Here is an 18,384-nt window from a genome sequence, read left to right on the forward strand (position 1 = left end):
TTCCTGACTACCATGGTTTCCAGCTTCCAGACGTCTTTGGTTTTGTTTTCTGTGAGTGTCACTAATGCATAAGTCAACAGAATCCAAAGCTTGGGCGGGGACAGTGACTCTAAAGGTAGGGGTAGCATTCATTCCCCAGAGTGATGGTGGCATTTCTGAAATGTTCCTCATGTCGTGAAGTGAAGCCATCATCTGGCCACGTGCCACCAGCCGGGAAGTGCCCCCTTCTCTCTCTCCTTTCTGCCTTTCCTGTCTTCCGCAAGACACACAACTCTCTCTCCTCCCCCATGATTAGGACATACCTTTTCTGTTTCATTGTTTTGCTGCCTAAAGAACAACATGTTCTGCATGCAAGTCCACTTCCCAATCCAGTGCATGCATCAATGAGCAGATATTTTAATTTTCCTTTTCCCACTTTTCAGCGGGCAAAGGGAGATTCTGAGGTCTCAGCAATGCTCACTATCAAGGGACAACCCTCCGATGCACTCATGTGACGGCCATATCTCAAAAACGCAAATCCAGTTCCACTGATGCAGTTAAAGTTTCTCCCTCAGCACGTGTGAGATGTTCAATAAGTATTATCATCTGAGATCGATGATGCTCTGCACAGGCAGGCGTCTGGGACATTTTGCTTTAGAACAGAGAGGAACTTGGCGATTCTCGGTATGCGACACAAGCGTGAATTAGGATTAGGATTAGGACGGCTTTGGGTGCAGCCTCCGTGGTGCTGGAATCCCCCACCTCACTTCCATGAGCCCCAGAATGGATTGGACATTTCCAAGAGGCGACCGACTGTATGCATGGCACTGATGTTCTCGCTGCTCTTTAAAAGTACGCTTTCCTCAGTGATGCTGTTAATGCCAAGAATGTGCTCCAAACACTGGTTATGATTTCTGGAGTAACCTTGAACTCGCTCTTGGCCCAGAGCATCATTATTGTGAAATTCTTAGGGCCTGGGTCAGTGAGTTTGTGCCATGATCTGTCACCAGAACTTGCATCCAACAAAGATCCATGCTGGCATTTCCCCCCCAGCTCAACAGTTACCCCACATTTGCTTGTCATGTACATTATCATAGATAATCCATAACAGAAACGGAATGAGTTCGATATTGTACGCCTTCAGGAGATGAGGCTGTGGACCATTTGCACCCCGGAAAAAACTAATGAGTCCAGCCCTTCAGACCTGGGGGTGGGGTGAAACCCAAGGTCTGTGTACCTGCCCCAAGGTTTGGCGGACCAGAGTCCCCTAGCCATTTTCTCTGCTACCAACTTCCGGGCACTCAGAGGCCATCCCAAGGAAGGGAATAACCCACAACAGTTATTTCTTTTATGACAGATTGTTCTTAACTAACTAGATTGAACTGGAACTCACTAGAGAGTAATATCCCAAAATTCAGAATAATCCCTATGGAGCCTCACATCCCCTGCAGTTGCCTCTATTCCATTATGTGGGCTATTTTCCAATGAATTTGGATACTTGGAGGCTGAGTTTAGTGACAGTCATTTGCCGCACAAAATGGGGCTCTGTAACGTGGACTTGATAATGCATGCCTGCAGAGATATTCCAGGAATTGATAATTGAGGCATGCAGTAGTATTCCAGGAATTGGTAATGGGCATGCACTACTATTCCAGGAATTAATAATTTATGCATGCCAGGATGTTCCAGGAATTGATCATTTAGGCATGCACTGACATTCCAAGAATTGGTAATGGGCATGCACTGATATTCAAGGAATTCATAATCTAGGCATGCACTGGTATTCCGGGAATTGATAATTTAGTCACGCAGTGATATTCCAGGAACTGGTAATTTATGCATGCTCTGATATGCCAGGAATTGATATTGGGTATGCACTGGTATTCCAGGAATTGATAATTTAGTCATGCAGTGATACTCCAGGAGCTGATAATTTATGCATGCATTATGATGTTCCAGGAATCGATAATGTACTCATGCACTGATATGTCAGGAATTGGTATTGGGCATGCACTAGTATTCCAGGAATTGATAATTTAGTCATGCAGTGATACTCTAGGAACTGATAATTTATGCATGCAGTGATATTCCAGGAATTGGTAATTTATGCATGCATTGATATTCCAGGAATTGATAATTTATGCATGCACTGGTATTCCAGGAATTGATCATTTAGGCATGCAGTAATATTCCAGGAATTGATAGTTTATGCATGCAGTGATATTCCAGGAATTGATAATTTACGCATGCACTGGTATTCCAGGAGTTGATCATTTATGCATGCACTGGTATTCTAGGAATTGATCATTTATGCATGCAGTAATATTCCAGGAATTGATAATTTACCCCTGTACTGGTATTCCAGGAATTGATCATTTAGTCTTGCAGTGATATTCCAGGAATTGATAATTTACATGTGCACTGGTATTCCAGGAATTGATCATTTATGCATGCAGTGATATTCCAGTGGCTACTGCTGTGTTCCAAACCACCCCCAATCCTAGTGGCTCAAAAATAAACATTTCTATTGCTTGCAATTTTGGGGCACAGGAATTTGAGCGGTTCTAGCTCTGGGTGTCCTGTGCAGTTGCAGCTCGGGCTTCTGTTTACCTGACGGCTCACCTGGAGCTGGATGTCCAGATGGCTTGCTTCAGTGCTGGGAAGTTGGTGCTGCCCACCACTTGGGCTCAGCTAGGATGGTTGACCAGATGACCCTATGGGTTCTCTCCAATATGGCGGTCTCAGGGGCACCAGCCAGTCTTCTTCTTCTTCTTTTTTTTTTTTTTTTTTAACATATAATGTATTATTTGTTTCAGGGGTACAGGTCTGTGACTCATCAGTCTTACACAATTCACAGCGCTCACCATAGCACATACCCTCCCCAAATGTCCATCACCAGCCACCCCGTCCCCCCCACCCCCCTCCCCTCCAGCAACCCTCGGTTTGTTCCCTAGAGTTAAGAGTCTCTTATGGTTTGTCTCCCTCTCTGGTTTCGTCTTGTTTCATTTTTCCCTCCCTTCCCCTATGGTCCTCTGTCTTGTTTCTCAAATTCCTCCTATCATTGAGATCATATGACACTTGTCTTTCTCTGACTGACTTGTTTTGCTTAGCGTAATACCCTCTAGTTCCATCCACGTTGTTGCAAATACCAGCCAGTCTTCTTAAATGAAACTGGTTCCCCCCAGCATGCCTAGCAACCAGGCATGGGAGCCGCAGGGTCTTCCCTGACCAAGCCTTGTCACACTGCTGCCACATTCTGCTTATTGCAGAAAGTTAATGCGGTGACCAAGATCCGAGGGATGGGACACAGACTCCATCTCCTGAGGAAGCAGGTGTCAAAACCATCTGGAGGCTCGTTTCCAGCTGCCTTGACCTTGGCTTCCCTCTCAAGCAGCCTCATAGAAGCCCAGTGTTCGTGATGAGCCTGGCTCGCCCGACTAGGAATCTGTAATCCTCTAGGCATGGACAGAGTCCTGCTTATCTGGCTTCATCACGCTGAATATAATAATCAAGAAAATGACATCACCAGGGAGGTGTTTACCTGTTCTCAAAATGCCAGACTTCACATCTGCTTGACGCCGTGGAGGCCGGGTGCCCTTTGGGAATGTCTTCTTAGCTCAGCTGAGTGACTATGGGTGTTCTTAAATATACCTTTTATTCAATGTGTAAGACCCCATGTGGCTTCGTTTCCCCCATTTATGTCCTCGCCCTGTACATCCACCTGAGCGATGTTCTGTAGTAGTAAAGCTCAGGAGACACATTTTCAATCCCCTGGACCGTTTTCAGAGGGCTGAGCATTCAAGGGACATGGAAAAAAGCACTTAGCATAGCAGGTGTGTATGGGGTAGAGGTCATGGGCTCTCCTTTCTACCTCTTTAATGTGACTTACCACCTTACTGCACCCAAAACACTATATTGGTGCTGTGAAACCCACAGCCGGGGTCAGACGTTTCCTTTGCCCTGAGCACCCCACCAGTGATAAGCCTGCATGGAGGCCAGATGTGTAAGGTCGTGAATGCACAAAGTGCATCCTGAGTTGGCGCGGGTGTGATGGGGCGTGCATTGTGACCTGTGTGTGCAGGGAGGGACCCTGCAATCCAGCTGGAAAACTGTCTATCTACATGTATAGAAAGCACAGAGAATTACATGTAGAAATGCCTATGCATGCACACCAAATACACATGTACATGTGCAAATATATATCTATATGTGCACATGAAAGACAGACAGAAACACATACATAGATGCAAAACATACACCCAGAGAAATGCATACACATGAAATACAAGCATGTACAAATGCACACACAAATAAGTAGGTATGCCTATGTGCATGCAAATCCTACACAAATACAGATTCATTTGCAAATTCAAAATACGCACCAACACAAAAACTTGCAGGAATGCCGTGCAAGTGACCATATTGGTGTGCACGCATTACACATAAATACATATGCAAACAAATAAGCTGTGAACACTGAGGCATAGTCAAATACCTTTGCTCACACACTTATAAATACCAGCCCGTTTTCATCTGCAAGCACACACATAGATATATTTGCATAAATACAAATGTATGTGCCTGAAAACGTATAAGGACATATGTTTGTATATGTTTGTGTGTGGTTATGTGTGCACATATGTGCAAATGCATGTAAGCACCTGCGACATATGCAAACATGTCTACAACAAATGTACAGATGCACACAGAAGACATGTGAAATACACCTACATCCATACACATACGAGTAGGTAAGCACAATTACATACATGTACTCCAACAGATGCACATTCAAGCATGCTGGATTGCTCCAGGACACGGACCGATACGGGACAGGCATGGTTCCTGCACATCCGGGAGCCAGCATCCATGGAAAGGATGTGGGGATGGGCCACTGGCTGAGCTTTGCCCTGACGGGGGTAGAGTTGTTCTGAGCTTGGGGGAGAATGCCAGAAGCAAGCACAGAGCATATGAATGTGTTGGTGGATTTTTATGAATGTGTTGGTGGAATAACAGGGCTGGTCTGGGGTCTGGGGCAGGGATGGCCAGCGTGCATACTTGGGTCGGTATTTTGCACAGGGCACCCTGAAGAATGAATCCATTTCTGGGATGCCCTGTGAATTGGGGGAGGGTGCCATGGCAACATGAGTTTGGGGAACTCGGCTCTGGGCTCCATCCCCCTGCACCCTGCAGACCGCAGGACATCAGCGTCCCAGCGTGTCCGGGAAGCTCCTCCAACAAGGGAGCCTTTGTTTGTACAGACAGCTGTTCAGTCCAGGAGAACTAACTTCCCGGGGCCGGCCGGGGGGCATCTTCCGGTGATTCGGGACATTCTCACGTTCTTCCACATGCTGGACGGCCACATTGCAGGTGCCGTCTTGATGTCCTGGCACCTTTCCCGCTGTGTACGCAGCAGGAACCTGAGGCCCAGGAAGGTGACATGGCAGTGAGGACCAGAGCCCATCCTCCTGGCTGGCGCCCGGCCATGCGTCCCCATCCCTGGAGCCGTCTGTGGAACGGCTCCCCCATCTCATGTCATAACTCTCTCTGAAATCCCCTCTGTTCCAGCCGGGGTGATGATGGTCCCTCAGAGGAAAACCAGGGACGGATTTGAGGAGCACTTTGGGCTGAACTACCTGGGGCACTTCCTGCTCACCAACCTCCTCCTGGACACCATGAAGGAGTCTGGATCTCCTGGTTGCAGCGCAAGGGTGCTGGCCGTCTCGTCGGCCACACATTACATTGGGGAGCTGAACATGGATGACCTTCAGGGCAGGTGGGTGCTCTCTCCACTGACCGTCCGGGGGGCTCAAGGTTGCCCGTCAGCCTCGCGAGCCTGACATGGTGACACGTGGGGCACGGTGCTCAGCATCACAGGAAAACGGTGCACCTCACCGACCAGTGTTTGTTATAAACCTGTCTTATGAATAATCATAATGACAATTAGCTACTAATTATTTACTATTTTGCACTTAAGCACTTTATCTGTACCCGCCCATGAATACAGCACAGACATGCTTTTAAGTAAACACTACTATCCTCATTTTACATATGACGAAATCAAAGCATATGTTTTTTTTTTTTTTTAGATTTTATTTATTTATTTGAGAGAGAGAGAGAATGAGAGATAGAGAGCACGAGAGGGCAGAGGGTCAGAGGGAGAAGCAGACTCCCCGCCGAGCAGGGAGCCCGATGCGGGACTCGATCCCGGGACTCCAGGATCATGGCCTGAGCCGAAGGCAGTCGCTTAACCAACTGAGCCACCCAGGCGCCCCCATATGCTTTTTAAAAAAATATATATATATAAACATATATATATATATATCTCTTCCTTAATATCACTAGGCAATCACTCAGAGTCAAAATTCTATCCCAGCACAACAGTACAAAACCACTGATTTAGACTCAGCTCTGTTAGCAGAATCATTGAAAAACTCTGTGCAGACATTTTGTAGTGTTCTTTGTTACGGCATCCTCAAATGCATATTTTGTTTATAGCATTTCTTTATTGAGGTATAATTGCTATAGCTGAAAAATTATGTTTGTATCTCAATATTGTAATTGTTATGTAACATTATATATGTTATAACATATAATGTGGGATTATAATTGTTACATAACGTGTTATACATATGTAACTATAATTGTTACATAACGTATATGTATGACATAGTGTCGTAATTATATAATATGTGATGTTATATGTAATTATATAATAATATATAATGTTATATAGCATTATATGTTATACTGTAATTATAATTGTTATACAACATGTTATAGTGTAACTATAATTGTTATATATAACACACATACAGAACATTATAGTGTTGTAATTATTATATAACATGTTATAACATTATAATTGCTATATAATGTAACATACACATTACAATGTTTCATTGTTTTCATTGTTATACAGTGTAACATTGTATATGTTGCAATGTTATAATTGTTATATAATGTGACATTATATATGTTATAATGTCATTCTGTTACAGGCATTATATATGTTATAACACAATGTTATAATTGCTACATACTATGTTAGTGTCAGGTGTACAAGGTAATGATTTGCTACTTGCGTGTATCCTGAAATAATCACCATAGGAAGTGCACTTAGCATCCATCATCATCAAATCACATGCATCGTATCCTCAGGCAGCTTAGCTGTGTGATTTTTTTTTTTTTTTTTTTGGTAGAAAAACGGAAAGACAGAAGTTGGGCAAGGAGTGGGTATCAGAAGTAATGACACATTCTCCTTTGCTCGTAATTGCAAGTGCAACCCGCTAACTCTGTGTGGTGCATCCGGGTGACCCCTGGTGGTGTGGGAAGCACCACATTCTTATCTGTGTTTTCCACTATCTCCTCCTTAAGGATACAAGAGTCTGTGAGTGTGAGTGGGGTGCATGTTTATGTTTGTGTGTGTGCAGCTCTAACTGTGCATGGTGTAGACACCACGCTTGGAAGAACCTGGATGCTTGGTCGAGCGGGGCTTGCGTTCCAGGAGCAGCTCCGGGATGTGCACTGGGGTGGGCACCCTCAGCACCCCGGCCTGCGGACGCATGGAAGGAAGGTGGCTCAGCTGTGCAGCCCCAGGGGTGCTTTACGGTGTCGTGTTCCTGCACAGCGAGGGGCCAGCTGCCAGGAAGGCAGGGCTGGGGTCTTCCCAGGGTGTTCTCACCCATCTGATAGTCAACCTGGCTCCTGCGTGGAAGGGTGGGTTCTGCGCTTATAGCTGTGGGGTCAGGGAGAACCCTCACTGGGATTTCCCCTTGGGGGCGAGAGGGCGGGAATGCATCTGTGGCTCCTTGGGGGCAGGTGGCTCCCTGAGGAGGGGCCTGGGGAAGGGGCTGCCCAAGCGCCTGTGTCCCCTGTGCACAGAGGAAGTGAGTGAAGCAAAGGCCCGGGGTTGGGGGACAGCTGTGCTGCTGAGGGGCTGCTCCTTTGTGATGCCCTAAAGGAGCTCGGGGAAGGTATGTGTGTGCACCAGGGTGCAAGTGCATGTGTGTGAGCATGTGGGCACGCATGTGTGCATGCATGTGAGTGTGGCTGTGCAGTCCTCTGTGCTTTGTGCACGAATGTGTGTGCATGTGTGTGAGTGTAGGTATGAATGTCCTTGCAGCTTTGTGTACAAAAAATCAAATAACAGGCACTGAGCTGCATCACTTTCTTTGCTAAATGTTTATTAAAAGACAATGAGGGGCGCCTGGCTGGCTCAGTCAGTTACGCGTCCAACTCTTGATTTCAGCGCAGGTCAGGATTTCAGGGTCGTGGGATCGAGTCCTGCATTGGGTTCTGCGCTCAGCGGGGGTCTGCTTGTCCCTCTCTCTCTACCCCTCCTGCCCTGCTCTCTCACTCTGTCTCTCTAAAATAAATAAATCTTAAAAAATTAAAAGAGAATGAGACCACTCAGGGTGCCAGTTTTTGGAGTGTGGTCCCCAGGCCAGCAGCATCAGCATCCCCTGAAAAGTTACTAGAAATGCAGATGCCGAGACCGCACCCCAGACCTGCTCAGTCCAAACCCTGCGGGTGGGGAGCCGGGCAGTCAGACCTCTAACAAGCACTCTAGGAGATTCTGATGCACGTTAAAATGTGAGAACCACTTGGGCTTCAACCACTCTGCTTTGCTGCATGAAAAGACTTGGTCCTCGGCTTCCACCTGATGTCAACATCGCTGGCGATTAGTGATAATTGCCAAGACTGGTTTGCTGGAAATTCATGTTCTTGCAAAGGCATAAGTCCCAGTATGATAAAGCGTTCCAGAATCCAAGTGGGCTGTTAGCCATGAGAAGGTTTGTCTGCTCAGGGAGGCTGTGCCAGAACACTCCTCCACTAGAATACTTCCCCAAAGGAAAAGATGGGCAGAGTCTCTTGAAAATTGTTTGTAATCGCTGAAATTGACTCACGAAGAAATGGATAGCTTTGTCAAAAAAGGCGTTTCATTTTGCAGGAGGAGGGTGAGAAGAGTATCATTTAAGTTAAAAACACATATGTAAATATTTATAGATATTTTATATGTATGTATGAGAGAGAGAGAGATGGGCTGATTTGCTTTAAGGAATCGGCTCACGGATGGGAGGGATTGCCAAATCCCAGATTTGCAATGTAGACCAGCAGGCTAGAGATGCAGCTAAGAGTCAGTGTTCCCATCTTGAGCCAAAAGACTGATAATTCAGGCAGAATTTCCAGGCTACACTCTTGAGGCCAAATTCCTTCTTCTTTGGAGGAGAATTCTATCTTTCCTCTTCAGGCCTTCAACTGATTAGACAAGGCCCACCCACATTATGCAGTGTGACCTGCTTTACTCCAAATCTTCTGATTTCAGCGTTAGCCCCATCTAAGAAAATACCTTCCCGGCAGTGTCTAGGCTGGTGTCTGACAGAGCCATTGGACACCATAGCGCACTCAGCTCTACCCGCTACCTGCCCTGCACCTCGACCCGTCTGAGTGCTCAGCCTCCTGTAGCCATCAGCCGCCAAGGACCAAAGAGGTCCTCGATGGGTCTTGTCTGAGCTACCCCAGCTTTGGTCATGCCCTGAGGGTGACTGCTCCTGGGGAAGCCCATTGCATCTCCGCTGAGGACAGTTCATGCCCTGATTATCTTATGAACCTCACCTCCTAAAACACATGGCTGTGTCCTAGGATGCCTTGGGTGAGGAAGGACATGGCGCCATGCCGTCTGCCCTCCTCAGTCCCAAAGCAGGCGAGTGCCCCTGTCCTGGTTCCCGTCCTCAGGACACACGAGGGTGCTTCCAGGTGCAAAGGGTAGCAGAACCTCGTGGACCGAGAAATGGCTACTCCAGGTGTCACTAACGAAGATGCTCCTCTGTGGGTAAAACCGATAAGTGGGTGTCCATGCATCGTGGAGCCTTGTCCACAAAGATCCTCCCCATGGGCTCCTCCCCCACAAAACACTTGCTTCTTGGGGCGCCTGGGTGGCTCAGTCCGTCAGGCATCTGCCTTCGGCTCAGGTCATGATCCCAGGGTCCCCACAGAGCAGGGAGCCTGCTTCTCCCTCTCCCTTTGCCTGCAGTTCCCCCCTGCTTGTGCTCTCTCTCTCTTTCTCTCTCTCTAATAAATGAAATCTTAAAAAACAAACAGGCTTGTTTCCTAGCGGCTCACGTTCAAGGTGGTAGATTTGCTTGTTCTATATTCGCTTCCCCTCTTCTTGCAAAGATGGAACAAATTAACATCCTCGGGAAAGTGCACATTTTCGGGCTGCATACCAAGCAATTTTGATTTCATGCAACAGCTTGTGCTCATTGTGTGGGTGTCCTGGGGACACCAGAGACTGGGTGGCTTAGAACCACAGGAGTTTATTCTCTGCCAGTTCTGGAGGCTGGGCCTCTGAGATCCAGGCAGGGCCTGGCTGGTCCCTTCCTGAGGCTCTGGCGGAGAATCTGTTCCAGGTTCCTGTCTGGAGTCGTGGTGATGGCCAGCAAATTTTTACACATGCATACCCCCCAGCTCTGCCTCCATCCTCACAGGACCATCTTCCCCCTGTGCACCTGCACATGACATTCCCTCTGCCCATGGCCTTCGGTGCCCATATTCCTTTTTTTTATAAGTTCACCAGTCATATAGGGTTAGAGCCCCATTCTAAAGACCTCACGTTAACTCAGTTGCCTCTGTAAAAACCCTATTTCCGTGCAAGGTCGTGTTCTGCGATCCTGAGGGTAGGAATCCAACACATCTTTCTTGTGGGGGACACAATTCAATCCATAAGGATCCCTATGCATTGTTCCCAAGGTGACAGATCCTTAATCTCTTCTGGAACTGTTTCTTCCAGGCTGACCTCGCTTTGGAGCAATAATCCTTGGGATGTTACAGGCATCTGTATGCATCCAGGGGAAAATACCTGTTTCGGTTTGAGTTTCCCAAACTTTTTTAACTTTGGGGGGAGCTAATCCATCCATCCATTTGTAAGCATATATTCACAGCCTCTTATATCACTGTTTGTGAAACCCCATGCTATGAATAAACTCCCCTGTGCTGATTCAGGTTTCCCCCGAAGCTTTCAAGGATTTTACGCGGTGTTCTGGGATGCATGACAGGTCACGGACGTGCCCGCGATGGTTCTGTCAACAACTGCACCAGACGTTTGCACGGGGCTGGAATCTGCACGTGGTCGCCAACATCCTGGGCTGTTTCTGGGGAGACACAGAGCCCCTTCTTCACTCACGATATTTCCTGAGCCCTTCCTGGCTACCATATATTTCCATAGTCCTCTGGAATATGAAACGTGGAAAACCAGGGGTCAGGGCAATGCAACATTTGTCCGTCTCACCACGGGAAAGCTTGTGTCTGGAGATGAGGGATTATTTGCCTACCAACAGGTGCCGTTCATCCTTGCTCCCGGAGGGGCTGCTCGTGATCGGACCCAGTGAGCACCCGGGTTCACGGTAGCAGGCAGACGTTCCATCATTATTGGCCATGCACTTATGCATGAATGACCCAGAAGGGACATAATGCAGCTGATGAATATGACGCGCGCATGACACCCTCGGTTGTGCTGTCTTCTGCACACACATTTATCAGAGGCCAGTGGACAGATCATGACGGCTAATACTCCCTGCAGATCCGTATATACAAAGGAAGCCGTCCACAAGGCCAGCATGGTAGGCATTGAGCGGTGACTCACACACAGGGCACGGCATCCATCAACATCATTAACGAAGGCTTCCTTTCTTATAATAAACTCAGCGTCGGCTGGCACTTCACGATCTCCAACTGCAAGGAGAGAATTAAGTTGTATACGATGAGCTGAAAACGTGGACTGCAAATACCATGAACGATATGCAAATTCAGGGACACGTGTGTTCTGTTGAAATAAGAAAACTCAATAAATTGTGTTTTTCAACGGCTCAAGATATTGTCTGATACATCCCATAGTCCTATGCACAATTTCTGGCATAATGGGGGGACTTCAGGAAACCCATTCCTTCTGGAACACTTAAATTAATACGGAAGGTCCGTGGTTTTCTAGGACGGAGGGGGATGATAATCGTTCTTTGTGTGCGTCGTTAAATAACCCATGAAACAACATAGGAAGTATATCGATGGATGTGGTGTAGACGGGTGTATGATGGTCTTGCCAGATCTGATTAAAAGCAGAACTTCCAAGAAATCACAGAGTACTAAAGTAACCCTTTAACTTCCATTGGTATATATATACATATATACTAACATATATATACGTATACTAATAAATATATATAATGCATGTGTATATACACAAATACTTAAATACACACACACACACACACACACACACACACACGTTAACCTTTTCACAGTTTACCACCTCTGGAAGCCCAAACCTCCTTTCTTTTGTCTCTTCACCCCTCTCCCATTTACCAAGCATTGTTAAATAGTATATAAACCCAAGTCTAATGGTGTCTTTGGGGTTTTTACTTCTTTTCTATGAAGACCCCCATACATGTAAAGTTAAAAATAAAATTGGCATGATTTCCCCCTGTAAATGTGGCAGTCCTCAGTTTAGTTTGCAGCCGTCAGGCACAGGACACAAAAGTATAGGACAAAAGCTTTTCTGCCCCTCTGAAAGGCTACCACATTAACCGTCTCTAACTTTTGTTTCAGATCGACCTTCAAATTATTCTTTAAGTCATTACGCCGTTAAGTTTTTTATTTATCGAAAATAAAGATCTATGTTTGTGGCTTTGGGTTCTAGTTTCTGACACCCCTTACTACAAATCAACGAGCTAAAAATCCCGTGTAGTACCGAGCCACGCAGCCATTTCCTGAATTAGTTCGTTTATTCTCACGCAGTGAGAAGAGTGATTTGATTCTGTGTTTCTGCTCCCTTTTATCTGTTAACGTTCAATATCTTCATTGTTTTCCATGCCAAGTGCCTTTCTAGTCCTTGGGGTTTTATTTAGAAAACCTCAGTGGGGGGATCACGTCCCCCTGTTCATTTGCTCTGATTCCTTCCCATTTCCGCTGTGGATGTTTCTTTATCTGTAAATCTGCCAGGGGAACCTCTCCTGAAGTCCCCCGTCCTTCTTGGACTTTTTTCCTCCCTCCCGTAGAGAAACATATTCACTTTTTCTCCATTTAGTATTCCTAACGATCTTTGGTTCTTCCTTCTCCGTGCTACCCTATAAAACTGCAGTCATAGACCGCATCGGTTTACACTGGAGAAATGGGCATATTGATGTTTCACGCCCGTTAAGGGCCCGAACCAAGCAATGCTGAGAATGTGGCATCCAAGGCTGGTGTCCCCATGGCCCGAAGCCAAGACGAAACTGGGCATTGAATTCCCCGCACTTAGTCACTCTCCATTTCCGGCGCCTTCTCCCCTCCCCTGCGGGAAGCAGACAGAAGAAATTTGCCCCAAAACAAGTCTCTTGACAATAATTGGAGGGTTGCGGCTTGTCTTGAGTCAGGGAGGGAGTTTGGACTCTGAACTGCCCTATATTTTTCTCTGAATCCCTCCCTCCAAAAAAAAAAAAAAAAACAAAAACAAACCCATGTTTGGAATTCTTTGGGGCAATGCTCCTTTGGCAAGTTCGTCCGGTGACAGTTGCTCACCTGCCCCCCTGCACCAGTCCCTGAAGACAGAGGAACCAGGGGTTCGTTTTGCAGCAAAAATTGAGTGGACGCCCCGTGGGCAAACCTTGGGTTTTGCACGTGGGCTCCCATGACAGGAGGATGCACAAAGGCCACACTGTGAGGTCAAGTTTCTGGGGAAGAAAACCTGCTTCCTGGGGAATGGCATGAGGCAGGACCGAGTCCCCGAGGGCAGCGATGTGCTGGTCACGTGTGGACAGCCAAGCACCTGTGCGTCTGTCACGCAGTGGATCAGAAAATCTCACCATCAACTTACGAAAAGATCTTGCACATCCTAGGTCATCGGAGAACTCGCAAATTAAAACACCAGGGAGACCCCACGGCACGCCTGTGAGTGGCTGAAGTCTGGGACACCGGCAGCACCGCGTGCTGTTGGGCAAGCGCAGGAAGAGACAGGAGCTCTCCTCCGCTCCTCCGCGGGAATGCAAAATGGCTCGGTCAGTTAGGAGGAGGGTTGGGCGGTTTCTTACAGAACCGCACACGCCCTCATCATGCAATTCCTGAAATCATCCTCCTTGCAGTTCGCCCAGAGGAGCTGCAAACGTGCCCACACAGAAACCTGCCCACGGATGTTTCTAGCAGTGCGATTCCTGATTGCCGAAACTTGGAGGCAACCGAGCTGTCTTTCGGCAGGTGGATAGATAAAGACAGTACAAAGATGGGTGTCGCCAGGGGTTGGGGGAGGGAGGGATGAGCAGGTGGGGCACGGAGCGTTTTTAGGACAGTGAATCTACAGTGTATGACACCATGATGGTGCATACATGATTGTACGTTTGCCCAAATCCATAGAATGTGCACCCCAAGAATAAACTCTAATGCACATTAAGCTATGCATCTGGGTGGTGATGTTGTGTGGCCGCGGGCTCATCACGTGCACCAAATGCACCCTCTGGTGGGGATGCTGATGATGGGGGGAGAGGCAGGGAGGGGTGCACGGGAAATCTGCACCTGCCTGTTAACGGGCCCGTGTACCTAAAACTGCTCTAAAAACATAAATTCTATTTAAAAATACTGTGATTACGATCCTAGCACTTTACGAAGCTGCAAGGATCTCAAGGGCTTTGACACAGCTACATAGAAACAGATGTGCGTGTCTATATAGTTACAGTGAAACTTAACTACATGCTTCCCTGTTGAAAAACCAATAGAAACTAGAAGCCACCTGCAGGCAGGTCCTATTTCTCCCAAGCTTTCTGAGCGGGGCTCTGGGCGCTGTTTTCGTCTTCACGTTAAAGGTGGGCAGGGAGAATCTCCCCTCCTTCTGATCGCTGGGCGCTGTTTTCGTCTTCACGTTAAAGGTGGGCAGGGAGAATCGCCCCTCCTTGTGCGCTGTTTTCGTCTTCATGTTAAAGGTGGGCAGGGAGAATCGCCCCTCCTTGTGATCACTGGGCGCTGTTTTCATCTTCACGTTAAAGGTGGGCAGGGAGAATCGCCCCTCCTTCTGATCGCTGAAATGGTTGACGTTCTGTTCCTTTTCTGCGTGTCCTGTCAGGGGCCCACACAACACCCGGGTGATGAAGCCCCATGGTTGTCATGCAAACTACAAAAACCCTCATGTGCACGGGGAGTGGAAATCAAACCTCAGGATACCCTAGGGGCAGACAGCAGGTGGGAGGCCGTGGGTACTGCAGGTGTGGGGCCTGGGCAGGTAGGGACCCAGGCACATAAGGGACCTGGACGGGTGAGGGACCCAGGCAGGTGAGGGACCCTGCAAGTGAGGGACCTGGGCAGGTGAGGGACCCTACAGTGAGGGACCCTGCAGCTGAGGGGCCTGGGCAGGTAGGGACCTTGGCAGGTAGAGACCCAGGTAGGTAGGGACCCAGGCAAGTAGAGACCCGGGCAGGGGCAGGACCCCAGCAGGTGAGGGACCCAGGCAGGTAGGAACCCAGGCAGGTAGGGACCTTGGTCAGCAGGTAGACACCCAGGCAGGTGAGGGACCCAGGAGGTAGAGACCCGGACAGGTGAAGGACCCAGGTAGGTAGGGACCTTGGCAGGTAGAGACCGGGACAGATAGGGATCTGGGCAGGCAAGGACACGTGCAGGTGAGGGACCTGGGCAGGTGAAGGACCCGGGCGGGTGCAGGACCCGGCAGGTGAGGGACCTGGACAGGTGAAGGACCCCGTCAGGTGAGGGACTCAGACAGGTAGGAAGCCATGTAGGTAGGGACCTCAGCAGGTAGAGACCCGGTCATGTGAGGGACCTGGGCAGGTGAAGGACCCGGGTGGGTAGGGACCCAGGCAGGTGCAGGACCCTGGCAGGTGAGGGACCCAGGCAGGTAGGAACCCTGCAGGTGAGGGACCTGGACAGGTGAAGGACCCCGGCAGGTGAGGGACCCAGACAGGTAGGAGGCCATGCAGGTAGGGAGCTCAGCAGGTAGAGACCCGTGCAGGTGAGGGACCCAGGCAGGTGAAGGACCCAGGTAGGTAGGGACCTGGGCAGGTGCAGGACCCCGGCAGGTGAGGGACCCAGACAGGTGAGGAAAGCATTGGTGTCTTACACGTGTCCATCTTTGCTTCCACAGCCGCTGCTACTCTCCGCATGGCGCCTATGCCCAAAGCAAGCTGGCCCTCGTCCTGTTCATGTACCACCTGCAGAGACTGCTGGCCGCCCAGGGGAGCCCCGTGACCGCCAACGTGGTCGACCCCGGGGTGGTCAACACGGACCTCTACAAACACGTCTTCTGGGGCACGCGTCTCATCAAGAAGCTCTTCGGCTGGTGGTTTTTCAAGGTAAGCCTCCCGCGGCTACTCGGCTGTGCCCGCTTCTGAGGTCCCCGGCCCCACGGGCAGGCAGCCACCTCGAAGCCACTTAATACGCCGTGGGGCCAGCCGTCCGAAGAGTGAGCATCCCGGCATCCCGCGTTGCTGACGTCGGAAGCCAGCAGCATGGCCTCCCCGTGTGTGTATTCAGGCATTTGTTGGTGTTTTTTTCTGCGAAGGAAAACACAGATCTGGGGGCAGAGGACAGGGCTCAGCTCTGTGCCACCACCAGAGACTCCCACGTCATGCACGCGTTTCTGAATCAAAGTCTGGTTGATGTCAGAATGCAGTTCCTTCAAGGAAGACCCGTTGCCTGGGTTCTGCTTCTCGAGTCCCAGCGAACTTTGCTGTCTTCAGGGGCGTGGGAAGGGCACCGTCTTGCCCTCAGCCTCCCAGAGTGAGAGCGTGTGTGTTTTTGGCTCTGCTTTCCCCCCGGTTCAGGGATTTGGACGTGCTTTGCACACCTGTGTCTGTAAGGAGCCTGGTCTGACCGCACCCCTCAGCATCCCTACCGGGAGGATGCAGGCTGCCTCTAGTTTGCCAACATGGAGTCGCACAAAAGCCTCTGTGCAGGGCTCCTGTGGTCCTCCCAGATGTCCCAGGTGTCCCACGGGGTGATGGCAGAGGCTTTGCTCAAAGACGAGACACTCCCATTGTGGAGAGGCGCATGAGCAGGTGACACGCGGGGCCAAGGCCAGCAAGTACATCCTGCAGAGACACAGAGGGTCCCTGACGTGCACCTGCCCCCACGCAGATAGTTTGCATTCTGCACGAGGTGGAAACGAGGCGTTACAAGCCACCCCGAATCCCACCCGTTGGAGCTCCCTGGTGCTTCTGATTGGACCTTCATCCTTCCCGATCCGTGTTCCCCCAGGTGGAGTCAAGGCCAGGGATGATCATGTGGGCATCTCCGTTTCCGTATCCAGCTTCGTTTTTGCGACAATACAGGGTGTTGTCCCTTTTCCCCCATAAATGCAATAACCATAACACAAATTAACGTCCAGCCCATCTCAGTATAAGACACAGGCTGCCCAAAACGCCCTTGTACACACATTTAATCCCCACGTAGCCCAACGTGGTGCATGGACACCCTTGTAATTTCAGAGGTGCACACTTTGCTGTTTCTGGGATTATTTCTTTACGATAACTTCTCCAAAAGAGAGATTCACCCACAGGATATGCACTTTTAAAAATCTCATATCCCCAACCCTTTTCTCTTGATATTTTTATATTTCGTGCTTGGATATGCAGTCACATTTAAATTTGTGCTTCTTTTTTTTTTTTTATTGATCAGCGAGATCCCGTATTTACTGCGCGGGAATCCTGCTTCTTGGAACAATTCCTTGTTCATTTGCTGCTGTCCTGTTTCTGTGGGGGAATGCTGGCCCAGCCGTGGGACCCGGGCACATCGTCTGGCTTCCAGGGTCTTGGCGAGGGGACGGTATTGATTTCCTCCTTGCAGCGGGGTCGCAAAGATTAGAGATGACGCGGTGCAGAGTCGTGGAGGGTGGAATGCACAGCGATTGCTGTGAATTCCCCACCTCTGGGCTCTCCACGCACCAGCATTTTGGGGCCAGCCCCAGGACCCAGATTCTGGCAAATGGGAGTGATCATGTGCGACGGGGCTCTGGCATCTGGCTGCCACCAGATGTAATGACATCTGCATGACCCGGGGATCCTTCCTCCACGTCAGAGCTCCCCTCTTCGGCTCTGCTTAAAATCCAAATCCTCTTTATGGACATGACTTTTTCAATGAATTCCTTGTGCACTTCCTTTTTCCCATTTCCCGCCCCCCCGCCCCCGCATGGGGAGCTGCTGGCTCAGAAAAAAAAAAAAAAATTCTATATAATTAGGGATATTTAAGCATGTATGTCGTGTTGCACATCTCCCCGCCCCCGAATTTCTTGTACTTAAGGTCTCCAATGGGGTACTTTGAGCCAAAATCGAGTCACAGGCATTAAAATTGGTCATCAGTTCTCTCAAGAGGTTGAGTTTCGTTCTGTTGTGTTGTTGAGACTTCCCCAGGTTCCTGGGCTGACGTCCTGTTGAGAAA

General features: G+C 49.0%; 1 protein-coding gene across 3 annotated transcripts in view; it reads left to right on the forward strand.

Annotated features, from left to right (window-relative positions):
* The window catches only part of DHRSX (dehydrogenase/reductase X-linked), a 152,827-nt gene that overhangs the window by 117,254 nt on the left and 17,189 nt on the right, over nucleotides 1–18,384 (forward strand). For all 3 annotated transcript variants that reach the window (XM_028114960.2, XM_028114959.2, XM_028114961.2), the window contains 2 exons: nucleotides 5,548–5,755; nucleotides 16,094–16,301. In XM_028114960.2, the coding sequence (XP_027970761.1) occupies nucleotides 5,548–5,755; nucleotides 16,094–16,301 (416 nt within the window). The remainder of the gene's footprint in view (nucleotides 1–5,547; nucleotides 5,756–16,093; nucleotides 16,302–18,384) is intronic.

The sequence above is a fragment of the Eumetopias jubatus genome, unplaced genomic scaffold (assembly GCF_037043125.1).
Source record: "Eumetopias jubatus isolate StellerSeaLion01/CBP00866 unplaced genomic scaffold, mEumJub1_p1.0 scaffold_11, whole genome shotgun sequence".
Classification (NCBI taxonomy): Eukaryota; Metazoa; Chordata; class Mammalia; order Carnivora; family Otariidae; genus Eumetopias; species Eumetopias jubatus.